This window comes from Ascidia mentula, chromosome 4, assembly GCF_947561715.1.
Source record: "Ascidia mentula chromosome 4, kaAscMent1.1, whole genome shotgun sequence".
Classification (NCBI taxonomy): domain Eukaryota; kingdom Metazoa; phylum Chordata; class Ascidiacea; order Phlebobranchia; family Ascidiidae; genus Ascidia; species Ascidia mentula.
In genome coordinates, this window is record NC_138569.1 from 1,280,505 (window position 1) to 1,297,538 (window position 17,034).

Sequence of the window (17,034 nt, forward strand, 5' to 3'; positions counted from 1 at the left end):
AGAAATATTTTGTTTTTACAGTGCTATATGTGCACAAGCACAATACTTTGCTTTGTTCAAATTTACAAATCAAGTAAGGATGTAACTTAATATACAGTTGTGTAGCTGACAAAAATACAAATACAACTGTTTTATACAGCATTAACATAACTGTTTAATTGCTTTTGTGCTAAATGTAAATTCTTGAGCTCCAATTTTTGTAAGGGTATTGGTTATCGTTTGCAACATTTTTTTGCCATGTACAACAACAGAAGTACAATTACCTTCACCATTATATATAACATAAAATTTATTGTTTTGTTAAGTAAAATGATTTTATGCTTTGAAAACTGGTTGCTACTGCTATAAGGCCTCCATTAAAGAGTTAATGAACAAACCATTGAAACAATGGCATAATTGTGCATGGTAAATGTTTTAGTAAATATGTTTGGTTTAACATGCAATTGGCGATGGTGTTTCATAGCTAGAAATATGTCAAGACGAAGTAACCTGATTTATTTTAGCTCCATTTCCAAGCCTTACTGGAAGTGTATCTGGACAAGCTGGTAGTTCAATAGAAGTTGGTTGCACTTATAACCAGAGCGTTATACCTACCGGGAATCAATATGTTGTTGAAGTTAATGGGAAAAAAACTCAAACAATACTCCTTGTAAGTTTAGAAATTGTTCTATGTGAAGTCAAAAAAGTTCTGTAGTTCTATAAATTGAAAAATATTACTGTAGGTACCATTTGTTAAGCAAAAAAATAATCCGCAATAAAAAATTTTTGCCACACTTCATTCTTGACATAAAATATATTAATTTGCAAACTCAAATTACATTCATTTGAATAGTGGCCAAACAAGCAACTTTGATTACACAAAAAAAAACATTTCTAGTTTAATTTTCTTAATTTTACCGTATTTTCCAAAGAATTATTTTAATGTGAGTTGCTTTTGTGTTGTTGACAAGGCTCACTGAATAGCAAGGGAAACATGTGGTTTTTTAGGTTTAACTTTATAAATTTGTAATATGGGATTCTGTTTAAGGGCCGGACATACCAATTTCAACTTACTCGTGAAATGAATGGGCAAATGATTCGATGTCAAGCTCTTACAAATTACACAAAGGTCAGACCTGACAGGGGATGGTCTCAACCAGCAATATTAAAAATATCTTGTGAGTAGAATTTTAATTATTGTTTACTATTGCAGTGTGTAATTTCTTTTTGTATATTTGAACATGTTCAAATAATTATTATACCAAGAACAGGAGATCATTTTTTTTCATTTTAACTCACTGCACAGGGTCCTAAAAGGTAAATTTAATGAAATCCAGTACTGCAGAAGTTTTACCTGTAAATATATTAATGCATGCATTTTTGATTATTTTTTCTCTAAAAATATCTTATCAATTGGTTGTTTAATTTGCCTCGAGCTAATACCCAACAAATGGTTTCTTAAAACTGTGAAGCACTAAAAATTGAATTCACTGTCTATGGACGTGTGCAAGTATTAAAATCATGACTTTTAATATTAAACATATTTTTTCCTAATATTTAATTGAAATTCACTTCACAGGGTCCTGATAATATAGCACTGAATTACACCATCAATATGCATATAATTTAAATGTAAGGTAGTTAAAATGTAACTCTAAACAATGCTTTTAAAGCAGTACAGGCATAGGTTTGTGGATAACTGTAAAGAAGTCTTTATCACATAAATTCCAAGTTTCAACCTAATAAAAGCAACAAATCAAACTTTAGGTAAAGCACCCATCAGACACTAAACTGAATAATATTGCAATTACAATGCCAGAAAAAAAAGCATAAACAGCCCAGGGGGGTGTTTCAGCAACTAAATTTGATGCCATTGCATAGAGAAGAGTTGGAACTTACACAAAAATGCCAATGAGTTGGCAGTTATATGAATAATTTTTCTGCAAAATCCAGTTTACATTTTTTATTGCTTTTTTTTACCAAAAAAACTGACTATCCAGGGGGGCAAACGACCCCAGGGGGTGGCCAAACCATTTTTCGAGGAGCTAAATTTCATCAAAATTTGTAGATATGGGATGGATCTTTCATAAAATCAAGAAAGATCGGCCACTTAAAAGATTCATTTTTTCACAGATACAACCTGAATTTTGTGCTCCAATTTCACCACAATTTCAGCATCACCCATCACCAAGTAAATTCTTGACTGAAATGGCCCAAAACCCCACAAAAACTGCCCCAAACAACCTAAAATTTACCATGACAACAGCACATGCATGTGCACTCATTCGACCATAAAATTGACCCCTATGCATCACATCTTTGCTCTGTGACGTACCCTTTCCATTGTGACAAAGGCCCACACAGTGGGCATTTCCAACAACAGAAACTTAATTTTAAAGAAATACCAATATGCGTCCTTCAGTAGTTTATATTCTGCGTATTTTGTTGCCTGCCCTAAGAGGCTTTTAACTGTCTGTGGTAATTTTCTGCTAATATTTATTAACAATAAAAGGGTTTACATGTTATTAATTAGGAAACAAAAAACAACCTAAGTTGTCGTTAGTTGTGCGAAGTGTTGAAATCATCTGTCACAACGATTACACACTTAAAAATCCTTAAAAAATGAGATTAATGTCTTTATATGTTAATTACATTCAGATCCACCTACAATTTTCAACATCACTGTGCAGGGCTTATTTCAGCAAACTGAAAATCAGTATATTATTCTGCAAAACACTAGTATAAGATTAAATTGCACTGTGGATTCAAATCCCCGATCCCAATGTGTTTGGTCATATGATAACTTGAATGAACGCAACAAATCATGCAGCATAGAGAGAAAATTTAGTGATTCAACAAATGCAACTTGTGAAGCCACTAATGGCATTGGTACATCTGCCAACACAACCATTTCAATTGTGTCAGTTCCAACGATAAGTAAGTTATTGATTTTTAACTTCACACTTTCTTTCTTTACTCAATAATTGATATTCAGGACAACCAAAGATAACAGTGAATGATCAGGCAGTTGATAGCAATGCAACAAAGCTTCTTAGTCAAAGTGATGCTGCGATTATTAATTGTACTGTCGACTACCAGAGTTATCTTGGTACAACTTTTAAGTGGACAAAAGATGGGATTGATGTTAAGTTAGATGTATATGGTGATAGCATTTTGTTGAAAAATATTACACCAAATGACACTGGTACATATGTATGCAAGTCTTCTGATGTGTTTGGAACTTTTCAAACAAGGATTAACATTGATGTTCAATGTAAGTTGGCGCCATAGAAAGTTTGCATGTGGTGATAATTAGAAATAGTTTGTCCAATCAGATCTGCATGTTTTAGAGTGTTGTTTGACATGTTGTGTGAAAAAATTGTTTTGGAAGCTATTGCAAAATGTATCATTGATTACATATCTTAATTGATCAAAATTTGTTTTGTTAAGATTGACTTTACCTTGAAGTGTGTCATTCGATTACCTTACTTGTGGTTTTGTATGGTATCTGGTGGCGAAAAATGTAATAATCATTAATTTCGTTTATTTTAAATATCTTGCTTAACTTATTAATGACTTGGTGTTCAGTGAAGGGATGTCTGTTGGCTGCAGCAATTCTATTCCAAAATTGCAACCTACTTCTCTATTCCGATCTTAAACTTCCACATTTATTTATAGAATTGTTCTTTTGTAAAACATAATGTCTGTTGTTTCTTTCTATTTCTCTTTTATATCTCTTTACATTTGCCACCTTTCACACACCCCAGTGTAAAAGAGCTGCAGACAGGGTGTACACACTGATAAGTGTAGGTGTAGCTGTTGACTGTGTCACTGCACTAGCTTTCACACTAGCAGGCTCATAGATATCCACTTTTACACTAGTAGACACACCCAACAGATTAACATTGACCAAAATGTACCACAAAGTGCATACACTATACAGGTCGAAACAGTATGTACACCCTGTCTGTAGCTCTCAATGATTATTATTGCTCTTTTTCCAGTGTAAGAATTACTAGGATTTTAGCTTACTAATATAATGTAATTACAAGTGGGAGAAATGTTTCCACCTCGTGTATCACAGCTTATGTGTACAAAGCCTTTGGGAAGTTTCACAACACTCGTAGCATTGCCACTGATTGTCTATTAGGATTTTTCCTCTGTTTGTGATTATTTTAATTAGCAGAAATCAGAAAACATAAAATAACATACCAGGATATCACAACCTAATATGTATGACTTTAAAGGTTTTATTTCCAATGCTTACTCCATCATCAAAAAAAGATAGAAATTCTATTTGGTACAAGTTGCTGAAATTTTTCCTAATATACAATTTGTATTAATGTGCATCAAAGCCAATGAATGGTTGAGCACTTAGCATGGTGCTGTTGTTTAAAATTCAACATTTTTTCATGTACCAATTTATAATTGTTCTGCACTATTTAAACAATAATGGTATATATTTTGTAATTGTTCTAATGTTGGCTTTACAAGTTAATATATTTTCATAGACCAGCCATACACTGACAGCAATTTGAACTGCCAACCAAACCAACCATGTGATATTAATGTGTATTCAAATCCTCCACCTTTTGCATCTGTTTTAATATCACCAGGTTTGTAATGCTTGAATCATGTTAAGATTAAAACTTGTTTTTTTTAAATTATTTGTTTTAGGAGGTGGGAATAAAAATCTTACATGGATGTCAAATAATCAGCAGGGGTACACATATCAAATTAAAGTATGTTTTATTCCATATGAAATGAAAGTCATCATGACAAAATAATAACCAAACACTTAAAATTTTAGTACACAATTGAGAAATCAAATTTCTTGTAAGTTAAATTTTTAGGTTGTGGCTGCTTAATAATAAAAAATTCAATTGGAATCATCATTTGTGTCACCTGAGGAAATCTGGGCATATAGTTGGTTATTTAATTGTATGATAATTATGAACACATCCTGTATTAAGATTTCCCAGTGTATCAAGATTCCCATTTAAATCCACTTGACTTTCTGCTATTTTTTTTTTTTATTGCAAACCAGATTTGAAACTAGTTTTTTCATATATTTTCATTGATGCACATTGTGGTCACAGTGGTTGTTGAAATTACTGTTTGGTTTTGTGCTGTAGGAGCCAGCAGGAACCTACACTTTGGAAGTTACAAATTCTATTGGAACAAGCTCGATTACAATAACACTATCTTCAATCACTACCAGCCAATTGGGATTGATTATTGGAATATCTGTAGCAGCTTTTGTTGTTGTGATTCTTGCAATAATACTTGCAGTATTTTGTTTCAAAAGATCAACAGGTAAGTGAGAAATTGTAACATGTTGTATATTGTTGGGTTATTAAACCCAAAGTTTTGTTTCATATTACTGTTGTTATCTTGCAGGTAACAAAATGAAAGGAACACCTGCAAAGGTTTCACGGGAAGTACCTACTTATTTCAACACATGTGAGTATGAAAACACACCTCCCCAACCTAATACACCCACATATGAAAACACACCTGAGTATCAGAATGTGGCAACTTATCAAAATACAACTGGAAACCAAAGTGCATCAGCATATGAAACATTTGGTTCCAGTTAAAAGCACTTTAACTACTGATTTTGGAAAGAATGTGAATGTACTAACCACTACTACATCTTAAATATATATTTGGTTTAAATTGATTTAAACTTAAGGTTAGTCAACATTGTGATTATTACAGTGCACTGTTTTTGCATTGCATATGATCATCTATCCATTTATCTGTGATCATCTGTCATTTCGAGACAGAATGCGAATGTATTTTATTTGGGTTAAATTTATTTAAAGTTGGCCAACGTTGTGATAACCTTCCAGGTAAAACGATTGGTACAAGTTATTACAGTGTGGTATTCTTGTAAAAACATCTGCAACTTTTAATTTCTCATTGATTTTAAAGCTGATTCGAAAACGTAAAGGAAATAAACCTGTGCAAATACCTGAAGTTCAAGCAATCAAGTACGGTTCCATTTACTCCCTTGTATTGCTGGGGTTAATGTTTTACCTGACTTAATAGAACACCTTCCTTTTGTTTGCCAGGGTGTTGAGTATTTCAGGAAGGTTGACTTTAAATGACTTTGTGTTAAACTTTCCTGTGTAAATTTACAATGTTGTAAGAAACCTGTGACCACTGTTTGTTCTCTATTCGTGTTTCATAACGTTTTTACTTAATGTCCATCACTGTGTGTTTTTAATATTTTAATAAATGAATGTGATCTTCGTTGCGTAAAGTTTCTATTGCAAGGATTTTTCTATCGCCAACCTTATAGTGAGCAATAGGAGAATAGGCGGTAATTAAGTGATTCATTACAAAGAGCCATTTAAACTTTTTTTGGACGATTTGAACTTTGTATGTATAAATGTTCTGCCGTTTACACTCCATATATTGGTTGATTTGGCGGCTTTGGCTTTAATTTATGCGAAATTCTGCATCACTTACTTTTGTGATCAAACTAAGGTGATCAATATTACGTAGGGTTTTTACGTGAAACAACATGCTCGGGGACGAATACGCGGAAGGCGGTTTACAGGCAAGGACTCCTTTCCTTCACAAAACTTCCGTGTTGGCAGGGAAGCTAATATGCGAAATGAGTGTTTTGCTCTCTGCTCTATCTACCACCTTCTTTACTTACGAATAACCGATGTAATAAGTTTAACGAGAACACTCAACAAGACCTTGGGAAGTTGCACAAACATAGTTTTTTGAAGGTTTTGTGATGAAATTCATCCGACCGCATTATGAAATAATTGGCCTTACTTTTGGGACAAGACACAATGTAGCGTGAAAATACTTTTCTGTTTGTAAGAAAACAAGGCGTGTCTTCAACCATAAATATGTTAGTTGTCGTTTCATAAATTCCTACATGTGATAAAAGGACAGTGATCACTAAGCTAAGTTTGAATCATTGTTATAACACAGCTTTTAATTGCGTCGCACTGCTGTAATTAATACTTTGTCACCGGATAGTTCGATAGGTTACTGTGCGCTGGTGAACCCAACATATGTCTCGATGTTAAAGCCAACCAGGAAGTAATTCTATGATGTTACAAGGAGTGCATGGGTGCCACGGCTTTATCATATTGCACAATAGATGCAGAAATACGGAGCACATACATTTTCACCGAAGTTTGTTGATAAATGATTTTTGTCCGAAAAACAAATTTCGCAGCTCACACATAAACAGATGCGAATTTCATCATTCAAGTTAGTGATCCTGAAAAAAATATACTTTTGATCAGTTGCTTGACGTCATAATATCACATATACTGCATACTTACAGAAATATGGTCATACATAACCTTTAGTGTTATTTGCAATGGTGTAAGGGATGAGGTGTTGTGTACAATGGTAGTGCAAACAAACCCTCGTAATATCCTGTTTGCGTACTAGGGTGGATATGTGTGTTCAAACAATCGTCAACTTTCACTTTCTTTATTAGGATTATTAGACTTTAGGGTTATCATATTTGTCAACGCACAATTGCGACAGAGTTATATCAGTCACGTAGACAAATTTGTAGTCCCAAATCTTAAACATCTGAACACTTTTTCCCATTAGAACCGTTTTTTCCCCAGAATTAAACCAGGAGATTACATTTGTGACTTGCTTCTTACTGTTTTGAATCAGACGAAAACCCCCATGAAAATTGACATAATTTGCAAACCTTACGTTTATTGATCGTTTTGTTTCTCAGAGCCGAAAATTCTAAACCCAAGAAATAGCTTGCTTGGAAACTGGCTATGAACGGTCTCCTGAACTAAATACAATCTTTATCGCCCTCTTGCGGAGAACAAGATATCTGTCCCGAGTAAAATACACGCACTCCTAGAAATATATGAAACTGCTGGTTTATGGCGTTGATTTCTCAATTGTATAGAGCGTAAATTCTTGTTCGTGGCTGTTGGCAGGATTTATATGCGTTTTAAAAGTATAATTTGGAACTAAGCAAAGTGGTGTAGGATATTCCAATGACACACCGTTTTTACATGACACAAAATCACATCAGAGACCTGTACACTATAAATAAAGCAATCATTTTTCAGTGTTGTTGTTTTCAACAAATTGTTGTTTCCCTTCTCAAAAAAAACTAGGTCTTGACAAAATAAATTCAGTTTAGGGACTTTCCCAAAAACATTTTGGCGATAGAGGGCGTTAGAATTATACATAAAAGCTTTAAATGGGACTCGTTACCAGGCCAGGATAAACTGTGTTCGAGTTCGTTTTTAAAAATCAATCCGGAGGTCTATTGATCACCAAAACTTTCAGCTCATATGTCAGTGAACATTGTATGTGTTGAATTTCTTTTTTCTGCCTCTTGCATTCCGTAAATTTGTTGATTTGGCAGCTTTATTGGCTCTAAATTCTGTGAAATTGTGCATCACTTACTAAACTAATGTGATCAATATTTGTGATCAATATTACGAATACGTGGAAGGCGGTTTACTGGCAAGGACTTCGTTACTTCACAGTACTTCCGTGTTTGCAGGGAGCAAATAAGCGGAATGTATGTATTGTCTCTTGGCTTTCCACCACCTTCTTTACTCACGGGTTGCCAATGTAATAAGTTTATGGAGAACACGGAGCAGAACATTTGGAGGTTGCACAAACATAGTTTTTTAACATGTACTGTGATGCATTTTATCCGACCACTTTATAAAATGAATGGCTTCACTTTTAGCACAAGAAACAGTATAGTGTCACAAATACTTTTTAGTTTGCAAACAACATGGTGTGTGTCATTAGACTAAAACGACTTAGCTGTCATTTATCAAATTCCTACATGTGATTCAAGGACAGTGATGACAATGCTGAGTTTGAATCATTGTCATAACGCAGCTTTTAATTGCCGTGATTAATACTTGGTTGTCACTGGATAGTTCAATAGGTTACTGTGCGCTGATGCAACCAAGATATGCCTCGACACTACAGTCAACCAGGAAGCATTTCTATTAAATGTTAACGCCTTTCAAAGCGTTACAAGGAGTGCAATGGCGCCAGGCTTTATCATATTGTACAGTGGTCACATAAATATTTGGTTCGCGCATTTTCATCCCAGTTTATTGTTAAATTGTTTTTTCCGCAAGAAATTCGCAAGCTAGGTTTGCAGGCTTGGCAGCCTAGGCATTGCAGCCTAACTGGATCAGCCACTGTTTCCTGACAAGTCGGAGCAAGATTTGAAAAATCAAGCTCCCGGTGAGGTTTGAACTCACGACCCTGAGCTAACCAGGCCCAACCAACAGAGCTACAGGAGCTCAGTGGTTTCACGGGGTATATTGTGGCCAAGGTACACTGGTGCGCAAGCGCACAACTTGCCAGGCAACCTTCACATATACGTAGGGGATCTCTACCCCCTGTAGCTCAGTTGATAGAGCGTTGAGCTTTTTTAAAATCCACACTAAACACAACTTTTAAACTGACCTAGCACAGTTTGTTTTTTAAACGAAAACAAGAATATTATAAGCAATGTGGAGCCAATAATATGAATTGTGTATAAGCTACAGACATGAATAATTGTGAAACCAAGTGAAACGAAGCTAATATAGAGTTTGTTGTGATACTAAAAGCTGTTTCAGTTGTCCATTTATCGCCATTATGTACAACGTCACGTCACTGAGTATCAATTGTTTCAATGCCCTCTGAGATCGCCAAGTAATCAACTGTGAATGTGGCAAAGTGTTTTCTCAGCTCATAAACCCGAGCGAATCTTTTGAGACATTGATATTGTAATTAAAGAGTCTTTAATTGTCTTGTTATGGCGCCCAACTCCCCTTGTTTGCTTTTGTCCGAGATTTAAATAACAACCTTAAACAAAAGACGAAATTTAATTTTTTTCTCAATAAATATCACAGACCTTTTTGCGAAAAACGCATTCTGGTCCCGCCAACAAAAAACTATGGCAACCACCATTGGGCGGGAAAACTTTTGATGGCAACAGCAATAAAAAGTTATTTTGAAAAGACAAAAAATACTATATGCGATCGCGAAGATCGATTCATTTTGGCAGAAATTTAAATTAAATTCAAAACATTAGTCTTTGCAAATGTATACGCACCTAAACAAGCTTTTCCAGAATACTTCTAATAACCTTTTTGCGAAACTGTCAAATTTCTCGCCGCAATCATAATGGGAGAGGACTTTAATTTAGCATTTGACGCAAGGCTTGAAAGGAACCACAACACCCCAACAAACGAGAATAAATTACATGCCACATTCAAAATTAACCGATATGTTTCGAGTTAATTTCCCCACGACAAAATAATTTTCTCCTACTCAGAAATCGCCAATGTCATAATTCCGAATTGATTTTTTCCTAGTTGATAAAAGTCTGGTGAGGAACGTGGTTAACATCTACCCTTGAACCATATCCGACCACAATATGCTAACTCTAAAAGTCACCCTAAATACATCTTCGAGATGGCTACTCTTCTAACCCTTATTAAGATACCCATGTTGACTAAAAAAATGGGCATATTGAAACTAAGAAATTAATCGGGCGTTGTTTAAATTTATATATGGGGTTCAAAATAAGGAAGAGTAAAATGAATAACTCTATCGAAAAGTATTGAAACCAGCGGTGCGGGCATTCTAAAGATTCACAAATATGTGTTGGCACTGTAATTTAATGCGATAATTGATTTTTTTAATGCGATAAAACAAACAACACATCCTAACCTCTAAGTGCCGTTCTTGAAAAACAACATTTTAGAGATACTACCAAGTTCATCGATTGGGTCTTGTAACAAAATTGTGAAGAATAGTATACCCCGTGTTGTGCTATATAAATTCCTCCAAGTCAATCCTCTGCCTAGAATACAACCAAGTCCACAACCGACCTCTATGGATTAACAAAAACATGAGAAATCGCAACAAACCGTTTTTCTTCGGAATCGTTATTATTAATTACAATCACCCATACTGGTCTGTTAGATCATAATAGCGAATATATAAAGTACGAGAGCCCTTGCCTTAAACACACTGTAGTAGCACTAAAATACCTTGTATACAACGCAAATCCACGCATGGCACAAGGGTTGCACCTATATCTCCACATTCAATGCCAGATTACCATGGAGACTAATATACTTGGAATCTTAACTACATTTATCTTTCAGAAATTGCATTAACAGTTGCTTCAGGGTCCGTAATTTTACGCAAAGAAACATGGCCTTTTTGCGTGACTAGTAGTGATGTTCCCAGTTCCAAATTACCCGGCCCGGCCGGATCCGGATAGTTAGTGAACAAATCCGGCCGGATATTTAGGATCCGGCAGTTTGCCAACTCTATTGAAGGTTGCTTTAATTGTACAAGCGTGGCAAAATTAGTCGTGTACTTTTTGGCAAGGTTAGTTTTTTTTGTAATTTAAATATTTTATGAAGCCTTTTATCACAAAACACCATCAATTTGTGCAAAAATATATTTCAACACCAAAGTTTTCCAAACAACACATGCTTAACTTTCAAACCGAACAAGAAAGAAATCCGACACCACACCAAACCACAATGTTTTAGTATTTAAAGTCGATCTTTCGCAAATTAACATGAAGAAAAGTCAACATTTCCACGTTTTGCGGAGACAAGCGATTACGCAAAGGTGAAACGGTAACACCCGCAGCACTAAACAAACGCTCCGAGCAAACGCTTGAAGGGGGGGGGGGCACGATAAATATCGCATGGCCAAGTAAAAAAGGCTGGGAAAATCATAACGATATTTTTCCCAAAATTGTAGTGGACATTTAGTGGACTTCGTGGCGTTGATAAATATTTTTCAACGTCGTGTCGTAGTTGCTGTGTTATTTGCGGTAACTGATCGACTTCCTGAGAAGAACTGCAAGGGGTAATAGTTTGAAATAGCAAACTTGATTCAGTCGCTTTACCATCTTCCTCAGAAGATGATGATGATTCAGCAGGGCGCACATTTGACCTTTCAAGGTTTTCAGCGTATATGGTGGCTTCTTTTAACAGCAATTTAGTAAGATCACCATGTTCGACTGCTGGCGCCCATGCAAGTTTTAATCTCGGGTCTAAAAGCGAGGCAATTGCACACGCCTCGTATTTCTTTCTGTTATAGAAGAAACATTCTCTTGCCTGATTGGAGTAGGATGTTGGCTTTGAAAATCGCCGTTGGATCTGGATTTCAATTTCCTTAATAAAGTTTCCAATGCCACAAAGAACTTGTTGGTCAATTTCATCGTGAAATGTATCACACTTGCGACTTAAAGTGTAAATTATAGGCAGTATGTGGGCGATGGTGGCGTTGTCTGCACTTATTTCCGCCGCCGCATTCCATTCGTTGAAAGACAGTTTATTACAGATACCTTCGTTTACTGACAAGAAGTTTATGGCATCTTTCAGTTCCAACAACCTTTGTAACATGGCAAAAGTAGAGTTCCAGCGCGTCGGGACATCCGTGATCAGGCGATGTATGGGAAGGTCATGTTCCTTGCAATATTTTTGCAACTTTTCCGTGTCTCGTACCGACCTGTGGTAATGACTTACTATTGTCCGGGCTTTAGTTACTGTATCGAAGACCATTTGTTGGCCAGATTGCAGTGAATTTTGCACAACGAGATTTAGTGTGTGAGCAAAACATCTCACATGATGATACTCTGTTTCTTTTAAGGCTTTCACGACATTGCTTGCATTATCGGAAACAATGGCGAAAAACTTTACTTCCCAAGCCTCTTCTTGTTCTTTGATTTTGGCTAGAATTGCATCTGCGTTATGTGGTCCAGGCAGGTGTGAACAGGCCAAAATTAGTGATGTTTGTTTCAAGTTTCCAATGTCCCAAGAAATACAATAGCCAGTTAAGCTCATATATGTATCACTTTCTGCACTAGCAACCCACCGAATGCTGTAATATTTCTTGCAGTTTAGCTTTTACCTGGCAAAATATCGATGGCAAAATATTTTTTGTAATGTACTGACGAGATGGAAGTTTATGTCGTGGAGCAACTTCTTTTAATAGTCTGGTAAATCCCAGATTCTCTACAACCGAGAGAGGCATGTAATCAACAGCAATCATTTCAGAAATTTTTCTTGTTGTTCTCTGAGCAGTGGGATGTTTGATATCATTACAAGTTCTTTTCGCCAACATATCCGTGATTGTTGCTTGCTTTGTATCTGATGAACAGCTGGGTTCGCTTCGTTTTTAAAAGCAGGTGTTCATGAAATGACGAAGTTGAAAACGATCTTGGGCAATCAGACTTTCCTCTGCTCAGTTTTACGTGACAAATACTACAAATGGCACCACTGTTATTGTCCTCGCAAATATCAAAAAAATCCCAAACCCTGGATGTGGCTTTTGCTGCAGACATAATGAGCAACAGTTCAACCGACCTTTGTACTGATGTTAGATTAACAATACATTATTATTGTACTATTACGTAACAATAATAGCTTTATCACAATAGTCAATGGATAAACCTGTGTATTGATAGTGGTGCAATATAGGCCTACACCACTGAAGAAACGTGATACTGGTAACAAATAAATCTAAAACGAAAACAAACAAATATAGTTTTGTAAACCAGTGGTACGCAATATTTGTGTGTGTTTTTATGTCGCAAATTTTATCTCAGTTATCCGGAAAATTTATGTGTATTACCCGGCCGGGTCCGGATACCGAAAATTTGGCAATATCCGGCCGGGTCCGGAAACCCGGATCCGGTGCAGCACATCACTAGTGACTACAATATGTTTGATTGGATTCAAACTCTATATAATTGCTTTAAATTCAATTGCGAACTTGTTTGTGACGTCACAATGTTGAGTAAATTGCATTTGTATTAAACGGCACTAGGTGTCGCACAAGCACAATAAATCATACGTGAAGTGGAGGGCTTGCCACAGTAGACCCAACGTGATCAGTGCGTTTTGCCCTACGATCCAGGCAATTTGAAATGCAACCTTGAAAGAGTACTTGTTGTTCGTTGAGGTTTCTTCTCGTAGTATATTGGCGAGTTTTTCAACAAGTTGCGATTTCTGTGACGGTTGGATAATAATATGAATTGTCATAAAAGAGCAACAATTATTTTGATGTTGTTTACTTAGACTCATTTGCAAAATGATGAAATTAGTAGTTTTTGTAATTTTGGTGGTATCTTTTTATTCACATTTAGGTAAGTGTTGCGTGCAATGCAGTAAATATTAATACATGCTGTTTAATGCAAGATTTAAGCTGATTCCATTGGATCCTGTGTGTGTGTATTGCAATATGACGTCATAGCTAATATTAACCAGAATTGGAGAGATCCTAAATTTCGGGGAAAATTCCTCTATTATTCGCTGTTATAGTTCAGCAAATTAGGGATCGAGCTCAAGAAAGTACGATTGTCCGTGTTTACGCTAATGGAAACAGACACAAACATGGACGGTGGTTTGCGCAATTGCATTACATCATGGAAAACTCAAATGCGAGATTTTGCGGCGATGCATGCGCAGTACGTTTCTATACTTTGGACGAAAAGGCTTGAATAACTGCGGTGCAAAAATGGATTAATTGTGCGTTAATGTGGTCAAGAAAACACACAAAAACAATACATGATGTAGCCCGATAAGCCTCTGCACATTTGCGCAATGTGTTTAAACGCGAAAGTAATTTTATTTTTCTTCCGCAGCGCAAAAAATAGTTTACACTGAGAGAAGCGCATGCTATTGCAACTACGAGATCACTTTTGTCCCAATCTCTTAACGAGCAAATAAAAATGGCGCTTGTTTCGTAACAATGCGACATGTTTGGTAACAATGGCAAATTTAAGCATGACAATCTAATGCACTTGACGACAGATTTCGTACAATGCGAGGCAGTTTACCGACATTCCTGGTTTTACAGCTTTAATTTCCACCCGTACCAAGTGCGCCAACGTGTCGTAGCGCAAAATTGTAATTGTGACCAAAAGCTAGTGGTTTATTTTTACTGGAAGTTACTTTTACACCCGATCACTCATATAAATATATGTTTTTTCCAAACTTGATCCTCATATAAAGCCTATGTAACATAGAAATCTGTGCAAATATAAACGCTACGATTTCGTGTAGTAATTCAAGTTAAATTTATCAAAAAAAATCAGGTATGTGGCAAAGTTACAACTGTAATTTGCAACACATAAAATAACCGAAATATACTTATGGGCAACTGTATTCCAAAATTTTATTTAATATTAGGCTAAAGGTTTTTGCTTTCCTACATGTTCACTCACAATGCATGATTTGGTATTTATGCAATGTATTGAAGTTTGTATCAACTGCCACTAAAAACAACAAGACAGTCTTTAGTCCTTCACAGTATTTATAGAAAGCAGTCTTTAGCTGTTGGGAGTCATTACCCAATATTCCAGGAATTTAATATATTGTAGCGGCCTCTCTAACTACGTTTGCGCTCCTACAGCGAACCGGACAAATTGCCTTTTTTCTTTTACTCTCGTCCCTCGTGGTTTATTCGCCCATTGTGTCATTCCATTAGTTTGTACCTCGAATAAACACCTCGCTACATTTGGTGACCCCGAGCGTGCAAAAACGTTTTTTTGCATTATGAATGAAACCGCAAACTCAGAGAACGCTGTAGCCATCAAGCTACCTTTGTTTTGGACAGCTCAGCCACAAGTTTGGTTTCGGCAAGCCGAGGCGCAGTTCGCTCTGAAAAACATTACAGGCGATCAGACGAAGTACTATTATGTCGTTTCGGCCTTAGATCAGGACACAGCAAAGCGTCTACTCGACCTGCTGGACAATCCGCCCAATGATGACAAGTACGAGTCAATTAAAGCACGATTGATTGACACCTTTGGTCTTACGCGTTCGCAGAGGGCCAGGCAGCTACTGCACATGCCCCCTTTGGGCGATAGAATGCCATCCGCTTTAATGGATGACATGCTGGCTTTGCTTGGTGATGAAAAGGAATGCTTTGTTTTTCAAGAACTGTTCTTGGAGCGCTTGCCAGAATATGTACGGACACGACTGATAGGAGAGGAGTTTCGTGATTCGCGACTCTTAGCACGCAAAGCTGATGCGATATGGACAGGAAGTCAGCCGTCTACGGATTTCGCACTTTCCAACGTGCGTCGCAGCAAACCTTCCAAGTCTTCATCAGGTTTGCCACAGATAATGCCCGATCCGAAGTCGCTTTGTTTTTATCATCGTCGTTTCGGCAAAGATGCGATAAAGTGCCGCCCCCCTTGTGCACTGCAGGGAAACGACGAGGCCGGCCATCATTAGTTGCTACGATGGCCGGCGCAGTTAGTAGTCTTTTCTTTGTGTGGGATAGCTCAGCGGGTCGTAATTTTCTTGTTGACACCGGCGCCGAGATAAGCGTCATACCTCCCACGGGACTAGAGCGCCGCACCAATCCTCCTGGAAAGGCTCTAGTCGCTGCTAATGGTACTCACATCCGGACGTACGGTTCACGTCTAGTCACCATGAATTTTCCTCCCGGCAAATTTCAATGGAAATTTGTTCTGGCCGAAGTTTCCCGGCCGTTACTCGGCGCTGATTTCCTGCGGGCAAATTCCCTTCTGGTTGACCTCAAGCACCGACGCCTAATCAACGCCGAAACCTTCTCCAGCAGTAAACTGGGCAAAGCAGCGCAATCGGCTCCCCACCTTAACGCCATTTCCGCAGGCACATCGGTCTATGCTCGAATGTTGGCTGAATTTCCAGGGATAGCTTCTCCCCATTTCTCGCAGTCGCTTCCTAAGCATGGAGTTCAGCATTTCATCCCCACCAGCGGACCACCCGTGCACTCTCGCGCTCGACGACTTCCTCCCGAAAAGCTCGCCCGCGCTAAGAAGGAATTTCACAACATGCTACAACTGGGAATTATTAGACGCTCATCCAGTCCATGGGCTTCGCCCCTGCACATGGTACCAAAGTCGTCCGGTGGGTGGCGCCCATGCGGCGATTACCGCCGTCTTAACGCTGCTACCCAGCCTGATCGTTACGCTATCCCCCACATCCAAGATTTTTCGGCTCGTTTGGCCGGATGTCGAGTTTTCTCCAAAATTGACCTTGTTCGCGGCTATCA

At 37.3% G+C, this 17,034-nt stretch overlaps 3 protein-coding genes across 3 annotated transcripts in view; 2 read left to right on the plus strand and 1 right to left on the minus strand.

Annotated features, from left to right (window-relative positions):
- LOC145899869 (uncharacterized) overlaps positions 1-17,034 on the plus strand; it is a 194,946-nt gene that overhangs the window by 94,388 nt on the left and 83,524 nt on the right. The gene's annotated exons all lie outside the window — the stretch shown is intronic.
- Positions 11,522-12,830, minus strand: LOC145899687 (zinc finger BED domain-containing protein 4-like). The gene is given in 3 exon segments (XM_082988582.1): positions 11,522-11,665; positions 11,668-11,704; positions 11,821-12,830. Coding segments are annotated over 3 exon segments (1,191 nt in total).
- On the plus strand, positions 15,540-16,229 carry LOC145899689 (uncharacterized). Its single transcript, XM_082988583.1, has one exon. It carries the CDS (start codon positions 15,546-15,548, stop codon positions 16,227-16,229), a length of 684 nt encoding a protein of 227 aa, XP_082844709.1. The 5' UTR covers positions 15,540-15,545.